Here is a 14,524-nt window from a genome sequence, read left to right on the forward strand (position 1 = left end):
CTATTAAAAATTGTTGCATAAACTTAATAATAGAATACCTTTTAATTCTATGCATGTATCCAGAATCCAGGTGTTTACAGTAATAAATTTAAAACCCATCATGTTTGACTCTTCTACATGTATATGACAATATAGAATATGTAAGGGTCATCTAGAAACTGTATGATACATGTGGAAGTAGGTTTAACTCCTTTGTTTCAAGAATAAAACAGGATTAAAAGATTTTATAAAGTGTCTGCTATGGATTGGTTTGTGTGTGGCAATATTGGCTCTACATAAATTTTCACTATTGAACTTGCAAACATCACAGTTATTTCTTGAAGCGCCCACATCTTGTTATTACAGATGGATCAATAGTCTTGATAACACTTTGTCAGACCTAACCTGGTAGACTTGTAATATGTCAGAGAATTTTTGTCATTTATCTTGCCATGCACGAGACCAATGTATTTGCAACCTTGAATAACATTGAATGTGGAAAGCAGACTGAAATGTATCATGTGGCAGGGGTTTTTGACAGGGCGTGGGGATGGGGTAGGTTTGGTTTTTTATGCCTAGTATATGAATCTGCAGGTTAAAATCCTGAACACTGTGTGTGTTCTAAGAATACAGAACAGCAGACTGAGGCCTGTGAAGCTTAAATTTGTGGTAGGCATGTTTTATCTAGTCTCTTTCTGATCATTTATTTAGCAGTAGGTAACCTAATTCCTTTATTGAGCTCCAAGGACAGATTAGCAAGGCACAATACCAGAGGAGGCTTTCTAAATTTGAGAGTGGTTACAGGTCAGGGGGAAGAACCTTGGCCATAGCTCGGAACTATGGCAATTTATACCCATTGAGGATCTGGCCCTAGATGCGTTAAGCACCAGCTGAGGGGGAGAAGGCTATAGCTCAAAGCAGTGCAAGATACATTGTGTTTTCTGTTATTAAAACCGCTCTGCTTCATGTGCTGGATTAATGTTGGTAAGCTTCAGAGGAACAGTATGTTTTAAGGAGAAATGTGAATAAAGAGAGTAGGTTTCTTGGCACAGCAGGAGGAGGAGGATTTCCTGGTGTAAGAGAGAACTGGGAAGAAGGCATGGCCCATATGCAAGTGTTAGGACAGAGATGAAGGAAATCGTGGGTGGAGCATACGGTGCAAGAAGGAGAGGAGGAGGAGGAAGAGGTTTGTAATGACACATTACAAATACTCTTTAAAAGGTGTAAACCATACTGTAAACCACAGCTTTTTCATGATGAACAAGAAATAAATGTATTTATGTTCCTAATAGAAATACTTTGCAATCAAGAAGAAAGACAATGTACTTAAGTACTTTCGCATTCAAAGCATATTTTTGGAACTACTCTTGGATAATATCAAAAAAGTAAACGTGAAGTTCTCAAAGTTTAAAAAGTTATTTTGTTTCAAAACACAGAAAAAATTAGACTATATAGGGTAGTGTCCATCAGTCTGTCAATATTTAAATCTCTAGGAGGTAATATAGTATTGTCTGTTCCTCAAATAATTTTTGGTAAATTATCACATTTTGATGGTGACCACTGACCAGTCCTCAGCACTCATAATGTAAATAGAATAGGAGACTGTAAAAGAAGGTTAGCATATGGGTCATTATTAGGGTTGCCAACTTGGTAATATTTAAAAACCAGACACTCCATTAGAAGTGCCCTAACCTCCCTTGCCCTGCCTCTTCCCCCGGCGGCCCTACCCCCGTCCACTCCTCTTCCTCCTCCCTCCCGGTCACTTGCTGCTTTTCCCCTCCCCGCCACTGCCTGGGTCAGGAGGGGTTCGCCTGAGGAGCTGGGGCTGGGAGCTGCAGTCGCCCAATGCAGGTAGGAGGCAGCCTCAGCTGAGTAGGAGCTGACGCGGGTGAGTGACCAAGTGCCTTCTTGCCTCCCCCACCCTCAGTAACCGGACTTTGAGTGTCTGGGTGAGTAGATCTGACCAGACACTGTCAGATCCTCTTTTTGACTGGTCTTTCCAGTCAAAAACCAGGCACCTGACCACCCTAGTTATTGTTTGTTATCATCAGGCCTTATCCAGATGTCTGGTGGTTAATGGAAGGAAATTTCTTGGAACATGTTATCATGCAAGACCTACGGAAAAGGTATAGGTTTCACTGCCAAACTTCACCAGGCCAAATATTAGGCCCAGTTAAATCAACGGCAAAACTCTCATTGACTTCAGAAGGATTAAGATTTGGCTGGCTGTGTCTTTTTAACTTAGCATTGTTTTCCAATACTGTTGAGGATACAGTGAAACTTCTTTTGTGACCCATTAGACAATGTGTAGAGCTATGGAGAAATTAGTTGTGGTGAGTTTGCACACCCTTGGTTTCATTTTGTGTTTCTGATGTCAGAAAACTAAAAAAATAAAAGCAAAACGTATTCAAAATTGCCAACTGTAGACAGGTTTAGTGTGGCTGGATGGTTTCTACCAAAAGCTAGAAGTCAGAAAATTCATCTTAAATTCATCAAAGGATTAACCGACTTTGGTAAAACTTAAAATGATTCTAGCCCAAGGTTCAGGTTTGTGACAAGTTCCAACAGCTCTTTTATGTATATATGTAAAATTCCCTTCATTTTTTATCTCCTTTGAAGTACTGTGTTTTTCTGTTGATCAAAATCTAATAAATAGAGTTTTAAAAGGAGGGTTTTTTTCCCCTCAGAAACATTGAAGGTTTCTAACATTAAAGTCATTTTCATGTACTTTTGCAGCTAGGATTATGCCTCTCTGTTTTTACCCAATCTTGCCCCCACTCATCTTGCGTTCCCTCAGCTCTTGCTTTTTAACCTGAAAATAATGTGAACAGCCCCTTCTAGTGCCAAAACCACTGTTGCTTGTAGAACTGTCACACTCCCAGGTATTGAAAACCCACTGTGTTCCTTAACTCTGGGTTTCTACTTAATAACACGCTGAGTAGCTCTGCTGTGCCAACAAGCCTGTTCAGGACTCTCATCCCCAAATTAAAAAAGACCAACCTCTTCATGCAGATTTTTCCTGTCAGTGCTTAACCATGAATACATAAAAATGTCCCTACGTGGCATTCTAGACAATACTAACGTTTCAGATCCAGCAATAATAAGATAAAAACATCACCCAAAAATCCTTTGTGAAATATGTGAGGCACATGTGGCAATGACCCAAATCCACATGTGCTGCTTTTCATTCCGTTTGCTATCCCACCAGTATATTTTACAACTTTCCCATTTGGAAAATACTTCCTTAGGACTTTTTTTGTCCATGAGCCCTTTCAACAGGCCATGAATAGCCTGCTATTACCATTCCCTGCCCCAGAAACTCTCATTCTGAATGTATGAATAAATGGGTTGAAAAAAGCCACCTTAAATTCTTAAATATTGAATGGATAGTCAGTACCAATAATAATAATTAATTGTCACAGTGCAGGGCAACTGCACTTCTGTCCCCTTCCATGGTCCCTCAAGAGCACCCTTTCTAGGCTCCTGGTTCCTCAGCAGTCACCTTTCTTGGGTGGAGACCCACATCTCTCTTTCTCTCTCTCTCTCCTGACCAGGGTTTTTTCCAGGCTGCACAGTTCCCTCCCTACACTGTGATATCCCCAGCAAGCCAACCTGCCTAAACAGGCCAGTGTCTGCACTTTGCTTTCTCTTAGAATGCTGTGAAGAGTGGTAATTGCCAGAAGTCACAAGTTGTAACTCTTTCTAAACAAGCCACTTGTCCTTAAGGTGAAAGTATTACAGAGAAAACATAAAAACAATAGACAAAAAACCTACCAGAGGTCACCCATCAGTCTTACGGGGCCTCAGTAGGCCAAAGTCCTTCCATCCCTTCCCGGGGACTCTCCTTGTACAAAAGGTCTTGTCTGTTTGCTGGATCCGAAAGAATCCAGTTTAAACTCAGGCTATTCATCCAAAAGTCCTTTCTTGGTCTGTTGGTCTCTGGAGAATCCAGTCTGAACCACTACAGGTGGTGGTATTTCTCTGGCCGCATTACAATCTGAATGAATTTGCCTAATCACCCCCACTGTTCTTGGTTCCTGGAGGAGCTGTATGTAGCTGAGGCCTGGCCTGACATGAGTAATTAACACAAGAAGGCCTCAGTTCTTGGAAGATACAAATAGGGATGTAAATGAATCATCAGATTGAAAACAGAATGTTTGTGCTAAATAAGATAAGTAAATAGGTCAGTAGGTTAAAAAAGGCAGAATGTCTGAGCCAACTAAGATAGGAGGGAGAATGCTCAGGGAACTGTTTACTATGAACTAGATAACAAGGGGCAAAATAAGTTAGGAATGCAGAGATAAAATAAAGAGGAAATTGAACCATGGACAGCGGGTGGACAGCACATGTTGCACAGGGATTGGTTCCTGCAAAATAACCAAGCCAATCCAAAAATGTGATGCTATGTATAGTAAATGCAATGAGATATGTAATGTATATAAAGTGAGAGGGTTTCTGTGTAACTTTGGAGCTGTGATGTACTCTGTACCCCTCCCCACTGTGTTTGAGTCTGATCAACTCAGTGTAGCACTGCTGTATGCCAAATGAAGATACCTGAGTGACGAAGGCTGCAGTCAAACTGAGTTTTTTGGAAGCCAAGTGAAAAGAGGTGTCAGAGGGTCACGTTCTCCCATGGAATTACATATAGTCCCTGGCCCACACTGATATAATTTGAATACAGTCAGCACTCCCAAAGATATTGCAGGAAGTTACATATCTGACACATTAACATCAGGCAAGGTCAGGGACTCATTTTGTTAGGCACTGTACACATACACACAGGAAGACGTAGACCCTGCTCTGAATTGCTGAATATCTAAGACAAGACATAAGCAACGATGGGGCACATCCTATTTCAGGAGGCTATAAGGAGCGGATCTTAGTTGCTTCTTCACCTGGTAAAATCAGAAAGATGCACAGTGTTATTGAAGGAAGAGACAATTTAGTCAATGCCTACTTTGTATTCAATGTCTAATTTTTATATGCTATTTCCCACTACAGATGTAAATGAATGTACCATTGAGAATGGTGGTTGTCAGGACCAGTGCTGCAATACTATTGGCAGCTACTACTGCAGATGTCCAGCTGGCCAGAAACTGGGCGAAGATGGAAAATCATGTGAAGGTAACATTCTGTACTGTGTCTCTTTACTGATTAAAAAATCCGAGAACATCCTTGGAATGAAAACTGAGAGAGTTACCTTTTATCTAGAGCCAGCTGAAGTGCATAAATTCAGAATTGTCAAGAGTGCAGATCTTCTCCTGTCTGGATTATGAAGATGTAACTTTAAGAACACTTCAAAGGGTTCTTATGAAAAATGTATCATTTTGCCCTGGATTTGTTCTGATTATGGAATTTCTATCATCAGTTTAAAAACCTGAAGAAAGTGCATACATTTGAAAGTATTTCATCCGTTTCTAAAACAAAATGTGCTTATCAGAAAATACACATACATTTCTGCACTTCAGTTGCAGTTCCACAGCTACAGATTAAGCGTCTAAAATAAGATTTGAAATCACATGCTACATAAATCCATTTGCCTTCTTTCTTAGGGAAACATGAAGCCAGATTCCTAGTTAAGATCTGGGGTGAATTTCATCCCTATGCAAAGGTCCAGCTTCAAAATAGGGTTTGCATGAGACTTACGTGCTAAATAGATCTTATTTTATCCCTCTGCACATGGCTGAATTTTATCATGGCTGTTCTGCAGCACTTTGGGAACATAAAAAAGCTGTAAACCTGGTCTAACTGGCCCATTAAGCCAGGTTCAAAGCTATTTTGCATCAGCAAACTGATACAAAGTAGTTAGTGTACCAGGAAATTTGGCCCACAGAGCAGTAAGCTGTAGCATGTGATGCCCTCCAAAAAGGTTTAGTTTATTTCTGAGGTCCCATGTGATTTTTCAGATGTGAACTTAGAAACCACCCGCTAAAACTCTCGTGCACACATGCTGAGACTGGTTATTTGCAGAGCTGTTGCCCTCTATCTTGTGTGGCTGTATTTCCTTGCTGCAGTAAACAAATAGTTGAAGTTCTTTTGGTTCCTTCAGGATGAAAGGTGTTATATATATGTAGATTCTTGCAAAACATATTATCATCTTTCACAGCATGAAGACATTTCTGTTTTCCCCACTGTACAGACTCGTACAAATTCGTCTCTGCCAGGATTTCATTTTACTTTTGTCCTTTGCCTCCAGATTTTTAGGTTAGATACATTGCTGTGTATGTCCCAGCTGTGATTATATTCTTTACTATATCTCTATAGCTTATTCAGGAACACTCTTTCCCAGACTGGAAGGTTGTAGGATTAGCTTCCACAGCAAGCTATCAGTCGGTATCCAGCTTGACAATGTAAATAAGAACTAGATGGGCATTTTCTTTTGATTGAAGTTTTTTTTGTTTGTTTGTTTGTTTGTTTCTTAGTTTTTTAACTGATGTCCTATGTGCGTCCCTTTGATGGATTTTTATATTCCAAATACACAAACTCAGAAAAAGTATACATAATTCAAAGAGTTTTACTACCTTTCTTCAGTCTCCTGTTATTAACTTTAGTGATTCTTTGGAAGTGTTTCTGTGGACAAGTTTGTATGTGTTTATATTGTTGAATACTTACAGTTTTCAGATTTGCTTAAAAGTAATTAATTGAGCTTCCAGATAATCCTCCTTGTATTGAAAGCAAAGATTACCCATCTCACTCCTAAATTGCTTAAATATAACAACACAATTTTTGTGAGAGCAGTAATGAGCTAGTCATGTATGTCTCCTCCTCAAATGTGGCATTACATTCTTTAAAAGGTGAAGCTAAGGATGTTTGACTCTCCTGTCAGGCATTTCCTCATGAGCAATTACAGAGGGATGTGGTGTTAGCCATTATGAAGCTTATTTAAAACAATAGAAATAACGTAAGTGTACAATTACAGTGTTCACCATTGAAGTTTTTACAGTTTTTTCTTTTGTTTAATGATCATTAAAACATTTGTTGGGGGAGGGATAGCTGAGTGGTTTGAGCATTGGCCTGCTAAATCTAGGGTTGTGAATTCAATCCTTGAGGAGACCATTTAGGGATCTGGGGCAAAATCAGTACTTGGTCCTGCTAATGAAGGCAGGGGGCTGGACTTGATGACCTTTCAAGGTCCTTTGCAGTTCTAGGAGATCAGATATCTCCATTAATTTATTTAGTTATTTATTGTAATAAACCGGTGGTTTTCAACCTTTTTCATTTGCGCCCCCCCTAAAAAATTTCAAATTGAGGTGTGGGCCCCTTTGGAAATCTTACACTTAGTCTGTGGACCCCGAGTGGTCTGCATTCCACAGCTTGAAAACTTCTGTCAAGCCAATGGAATACCACAAGTATAGCAGGGATGATAATTATTTGCAAACAGCTGTTGTTAAGATTTTAATGACAGCCAGTGGGCAGCCATATGTTCCTGCAGCCATAGTACCTTAGCTATGACTTCATCAGATTTAACAAGATAAGTAAGTTTCTGCTTGGCCCTTGTTGGATGGGAGACCTCAAAGTAAACCTAAGGGTGCTTTGGGAAGTGATGCTGATAATTCAGGAGATGGTACTCTACCCCTTTAAGTTGACCCTGGGCCAATGGCCATTCATGATGCTATGTTGTACTGTGTAGACGGAGGTGCCATCTTGCAGATGTGGTCTAAAACTGAGTTTCTGATCACTTTGTTGTCATTTAAAATTACCATGGCATTTTAGAAGAGCAGGGCTGTTAGTCAATTTGATTACTTATATTCTGTTTGCCTGTATTTCCTCTGCCATCTCAGTTGTATATCGTATTCAGTTTTAGTCCTAACCTACAGCGTAGCATTCCTGTATATTGAACTGCTTCCATGCTCCATCCCAAAAGCGCTTTTACTTCCCTAATGAGTGAAGTGATTGATCACGACATTTTAAAACCACTTTGAGATGTGTTAGGATGAAAGCTGCTGTACAAACGTGAGACTTAAATATTGTAACGGCATAGCATAAATAATATGGACATTGTTAGCTCTCCTTTAGAGGATAAATACAGTTTTGGTCTTAATAGCTTCAGAAAGAGAACATCTTCTGCCAATAAACAGTAGAGATATTATCAAGAAATAGGTCCCAATTTCTGATTGTGTTCTCCACCCATAGTAGTGGGGCTGAAGAGAGAGGAAAGAAGTGGGGTGTAACTAATTTACTAATCCAACAGCACAACAAAATTTACCATCGTCCATGAAATTGTTTTAACACGATAAAAATCTGAGCAGTTTTAGCAAACCATTAGCCTGATCTTATAAGGTGCTGAACAGCATCCTCAGCCATATTGGCTTCAATGGTAGTAAGGATGGACAGTGCCTTGCAGGATTCAGACGTACATTAATACCAGAGTATAACAGTTGAAGAAAGCTGAAATAATTCTAGAGCAAGTTAGTGTGCTCAGCATTAACTAAACCTTTATAACTTTTTCCCATGGTTCTGCTGTTCGTTAAGCGTGCTTCATGGAGAATGAGATTGAATGGCGCTGCATGGAACTTTCAGTGCCGAAGATTCTATGGTCCTTACCAATCAGGTAAGGACCGTTTTTTAGCCAGTTGTGAGATTGTCATGACAGGATATATAATCCATAATTATATACAATACAACACTTTGCATTACCTTACTGAACAATGTTTACATCTGGCAGTAAATTGCAGTATGGTGAAGTAATGCACAGCTGAATAAAAATGCCAGAGGAGTGGGTTGATTAGCCTTTCAGAACTAATTCTGCATCTGCTGTGTTATGACAGTTTTATCTCCCACATCCCCAGACAGACTGACACTGGAGAATTCAGGATTTCATGTCTGACAAGCAAGGAACTTTTTGGCTTAGATTTGTGCACATAACAGGTTTTGACATAAAAGTCAACCTTAACCCGTACTCTTCAGGTCAAATCTGGGTCGCGTTGAAATTAATGGCAACACTCTTTTGACTTTAATGGGGAAAGGATTTGATTCTAAATCAATGGGAGACTAATTAGATGAATTCCTCTCTGGCATAATTTTAGAGTCTGTGGAGGTACTGTGCAGATGAGTGTGGTCCAATAATTCTGGGCCAAATTCTGTTGCCCTTACATTAAGTAGTACCTTATGCTGCAAGTAGTATAGTTTATTTCAGTAGATGAATTTGAAGAGTAAGATAGTACTCATAATGACTAAGGGTGCTGCAAACTTTCAGGTTGTTTACATAATGTATCACTGTCTGTACTTGATTGTGGCAGAGAACCATTAGCTCAGGGGAGGCAGTATGGCCTAGTGAACGGACTAAAGTAGGACTTGGGAGACCTGGGTTTTAGTCCCAGCTCTGCCACTAGTCTGCTGGGTAACCTTGGGCAAGTCATTCCCTGTCTCTTTGCCTCAGTTTCCCCATTTTTAAAATGGGATTAATGGTATTGGTCTCCTTTTGAAAAGTGCCTTGAGATCACCTGCTGAAAATCACAGGAAGAGCTAAGTTTTATATTTATTAACCCACAAGAGTGCTAATTATATATAACGGTAAGAGAAAATAGTCTTTTCCAAAATGCAAAGTTTCAAAATTCCACAATATCAATATAATCTAAATTCTGACTTGTAAAGTATGATGGGATGAAGCATGTGCTTACATGTGAATAAGCTACAGAAGTCAGATAAAACGGTCGTGACCCTATGTTAACCCTCTTTGGTAGGCTGTCATTTCTTATTTATATCACCATGTTCTCATCCATCAAGACCACTGTAGCTAGAGACCAGTGAGGTCATATGATTAGTGTTGACAAAAGGGAGCTTTTGTCTTACCAATTAGAGTAATAGTCCTATCCTTGTAACTTGATCGGTAGACATCCCTGGGAGTTTTTGTTAAACTTCTGAGCATTGGCAGATTTCCTGACCTTTGTAAGATATGACCTCTCAGACTATTGAATTATAGGACAGTTATTGTCTGATTCTAAGACCACCATTGTTTACCCTAGTAATATAATAGTCCTGGATGTCAAGTGATTTATCATGATTCTATGTCTGAAGAAAACTCTTTCAATAGAGATTCCAAATAATAGCTAACAGCTTAATTTAAAAGAAAAAATGAAGGATTTGTGTAAGAGGAAAAAAATATATATGTTAAAATGGCCGCAAACATTAATTTATTTTTATTTTAATATATTAATTTATGTTGATAAATTTTGTGTTTTAGTCATAACTTATTCTTTGGCCAGAGGAAACCCTACATTTTGCTAGTGAGGTTCAAAGTGCTGATTCTGCATTTCGGATTGATCTCCTGATCTTCCAGTCACCATTCCAAGCAGTGTTCCTCAAAAAAATGTAAGATCCTAATATTTGGTGCCTCTAGGGAAATGGCCTGCGATAAAAGAGAAGAAAAGCCATCGGGCCAGTTTGTTCTCTGTTGCAGGGTCTCTGTTCAATATAAGATGAGACATGAACCCATTGGTGGGATTCAAGATGCTTTTACAATATCCAGTCGTGTTAAATTCCCACCATTTTCACACTGTTCTGTGACAAACCATGACTTAGGTTTATGCTTAGCTCAACTCAAGAGCACCTGGATAGAAAAAATACAGCAGATAAAAGATATAATATAGGATGAAAAACTGGCCTCTTCTGAATACATGTGCAGAAAGTACCAGTTACTAACATCACTCAAAATTTCCTTAGTGAGCATGCTAAAGGACTCCCATGTAGAATGGGGCAAACTGACCTTCTTTAATCCCCTCAATTTTAAAGCACCATTGTAAGAAATAAGTACAGTGCCATGGATCTGTTTCTGGCTCCTAATGACTATGTTACAGCAAAAGAAATCTTGAAAAATAAGTTAAAATTTCAGCTGATAAATAACAAAGGAAAATTCATTGTAAGTCATTGGACATTCTTTTAATGGGGTGAGATGAATTGATTGGATCCTGATTAATTAATAGCTTAAGGCAGGCAGAAACCTGAGCTGAACGTTGCGTTGCTGGATGAGCACTTGAGGCACTGTCAAAATTTTAAAGAATGCTGCAGTTTGGTTTGGTCAATCCCTTCTAATTTGTTGCAGCATTCCAAACCTAATCCACTCAGTTACATGCTCAGGGACCCCATGAACCTTTCTCAACCCATGTCTACGCCACAGGAAGTATAGTGGCATAGGTACAGCACCGTAAACATGCCAGCATTATCCCATGCTTTGAGCAGGGGATTGGACTAGATGACCTCCTGAAGTCTCTTCCAACCCTAATATTCTATGATCCCATAGTATAGACATAGCCTACAGTGTCGGAAGGTTTTTTTCTGTCTCTGTAGGAATACCACCTCCCTGGATGATGGTAACTAGGATAATGGAAGCATTCTTCCATCAGCCTAGCTGTGTCTACACTGGGAATTAGGTCGACATAGCCACAGCATTCCGGGGTATGAATTTTTCACACCCCCTGGGCACTGCAGCTATTTCAACCTAAATTTTAAGTATAGACTAGGCCTGAATCTTGCTAACATTTGTCATGTACCAAATGATAAACTCAATCATTTCAGAACAAAATATGCAATCACAGGTCTAGTTTTGCTGATACTTAATATCAGTAGAGAATGGTAGGCTTTTACTTCACTTAACCTGTGTTGAGCAGACAAGGAAGAAAGCCAGAATTCCATCCTTTTTTGTAACAAGTGTGCAGCCCTGCTTAGGAAAACCACCTGATATTATTAAATCATTGGGGTTATTGTAACTGTTTCATTTTGAATTGTTTTTAATTATACTAATTTACATTTCCCTTGAGTTGTTTGTGACTGTTGTTAGAAGTTGCTTGAAATGCTTTAGTTAGATACAGAGAGTTAGCTGGTATATATCTGAAAGCCCGTGAGTGCCAGAGTCGAGAGGACCGGTCATGGTAAACACTCTGGTAGCAACCATCCTGTTATAGCAGAAGGGCTCTAACTCGTCTGCTCCATTGCTTGTAAATGCAATGGCATTGCAAAGGGATCGTATCTCCAATAAACACAATATAAATACCTAAGCAGATGGAAGACTGAGCCCTATTTAGAGTACATCACAAAGGTCTAGTCTCAAGGTGAGAAAGGCATGGATGCAGTAACTGTAGCAAAGTACAAAGCGTAAGAGACATTTTCTCTTGTCTCACTAGGCACATATTTAAAAATGCCCCTCTACTCAGCATGGAAGCCTAGGAACTAACAAGACTCTTAAACCTGTGTTACAAATGGTAGCTGTGCTTTCTTCACCAATTTTTCTAGTCATTTTCCCAGCCAGCCTCAGTCTTGTCTGGATTGGGCCACAGCCAACAAACCCTCACCAATACACAAGACTCTTACAGACAATGGTCATTTCCACTACATCAGCAGCGTATGATGGGGCAGAGATTTCTATCATCAGCCTGCTGAAGATAACACAACCTGCAGCTCCCTTCTAAGTCCCTACCAGCCTCCTTGAACATGTTGAACAAGAAAGGTAACAAGATAGACCCCGTAATACCCCATAAAAGAGATCCTTCAAGGTAGAGGAGCCACTCTTTCAGACATCTCCCTGAAAAAATGAACAGAGCTGTTAAAGAGTGAGTCCATTCACCCTGGATAAGTCCTTGATTGACTAGAATTGAGGAAATCTGAGGATTTCAGGTACTTGCCAGAGTTTTCAACCAGTTTTTCAAAAAATGGGAGATTTTACATAGGCCAATGCTTAGCAAGATGGTCAGTGTCAAGAGCAAGTTTCTTAACCAGAGGCTTCATAATAATATCATCATTGAGAACAACCAGTATTTTGCCCCATGAAGGGAGATGACAACCTATACTACTATTTCCCCATTATCTTTGTCCATTGGGTCCGACTTGCATGTTGTAGCCTAGAATTCCCTTTATGCCTCCAGCACATCAGATTGAAACTATCCAGACCTCAAGCAGAGAAAAGTGAGTGTTTGTCCCTTTAAGGCCCTGCTCTTTCATTGTAGAGGCAGTTTAGATCATCCCAAACAAAAATCGAGACTGAAAATTCACAAGACACTTCATCAACAAGCTTCACACTACATCTAGTTGTCAAATTATGGCAGGGTATGGCAGAAAGAATTTGGCATGGTATGTAATATTGATATGTGACACGTCTTCATACAATGTATCTTCTGGTATGTTAAGAGCAGGATATGCTATCTAAAGGACACTTATCCATAGTTCTTAGACAACTGACATTCTGTGTCACACTTTACTTATTAGATGAATTATTGATGACCTGTTTGACAGAAGAAAAAGGAGGAAAAATTCCCAGATATCATGGGCCTCCCCAACAAAAGCAAGTCTTGGTTCCCATCTCCACACTCTCCACACTCTCAGCTGCTCAAGCCTATGTTGTGCTGGAGAGCTAGTCAGTGCTGATTACAGAGGTATCACATGGACTGGTTCCTCTAAGCATCTAAATTCTGTAACTGTCCGGGAGGATCTGAGAAGCATCATGCGGACCAGTGGTGGGCAACCCCCGGGCCGCACGCGGCCCGTCCGGGTAATCCGCTGATGGGCCGCGAGACAGCGTTTACATTGACCTTCTGCAGGCCCAGCCACCCACAGCTCCCAGTGGCTGTGGTTTGCCGTTCCCAGCCAATGGGAGCTATAGGAAGTGGTGGCCAGAACGTCCCTGTGGGAACAGCAAACTGCGGCCACTGGGAGCTGTGGGTGGCCGTGCCTGCGGACAGTCAATGTAAACGCTGTCTCATGGTCCGCCAGTGGATTACCCTGACAGGCCGCAGGTTGCCCACCACTGAGTGTGGACTATACCAGTTGGGAGGAAATATTGAGCTGGAACCATAGATTCTTTTATATGTGAAAGGGACTGGTTCCTTAGAGTTAAGGGAGAATGGCAATCATTCACTATATATTTCTTTCTGTGTGGTAATCCAATTTATGCATGTGTGAACTTTGTACAAAAAGTTTGTATGAAACATGCTTGTATGAAACGTTTATGCAGTTTTACACATCAGCTTTGACATTTAATTATTAGGAGTGAATGTAGCTTAATTAAATAATGTATAAAAGTGATTTGAGTTTTTAGGTAAAAAGTGCTTTATAACAGCATACCTGTGCTATTATGTTCTAGACAGAATACAGTATTTAGATTAAAATTCTATGAAGAAAAACAGACTCTAGAAAAAATGTTTGTAGATGTTTCTAGGACACTAATGATTATTTTATATTAGCTGGTTTCTAACATTTATGAATAGTTTTGAAAGACAGGTTATGGAGAATGTTAACATTCCACTGTGCTGATTGACAATTTAGTATATTTTAAAGCAAAGAAAAGAAACGCAGTATTGTTGCAGCTGACTAGTGTGAATTAAAAGTTGGGTAATCTTTTCTGCAGTTATGAAGATACGATTGTGGTTGTCAAGGAAGAAAATGTATTCATACTTTTTTTTTTTTTTTAAATCATTGTGTTGGAAGAGTTTTGTAAGTCTGAAATTGAAGCTGTGGTCAAGGTCTCCAAAATTCGTTAATAGCAATTTTATGCTGAATCAAACATTGTGAATATTTAAATAACAGCTTGCTTTTAGAAAAGTATTTACCAGCAAAT

At 39.7% G+C, this 14,524-nt stretch overlaps 1 protein-coding gene across 4 annotated transcripts in view; it reads left to right on the forward strand.

Moving 5' to 3' along the window:
• LOC128842694 (multiple epidermal growth factor-like domains protein 6) overlaps positions 1–14,524 on the forward strand; it is a 267,105-nt gene that overhangs the window by 155,177 nt on the left and 97,404 nt on the right. For all 4 annotated transcript variants that reach the window (XM_054038817.1, XM_054038820.1, XM_054038818.1 and 1 more), the window contains exon 5: positions 4,981–5,103. In XM_054038817.1, coding sequence (XP_053894792.1) covers positions 4,981–5,103 — 123 coding nt within the window. The remainder of the gene's footprint in view (positions 1–4,980; positions 5,104–14,524) is intronic.

The sequence above is a fragment of the Malaclemys terrapin genome, chromosome 9, assembly GCF_027887155.1.
Source record: "Malaclemys terrapin pileata isolate rMalTer1 chromosome 9, rMalTer1.hap1, whole genome shotgun sequence".
Lineage (NCBI taxonomy): Eukaryota > Metazoa > Chordata > Testudines > Emydidae > Malaclemys > Malaclemys terrapin.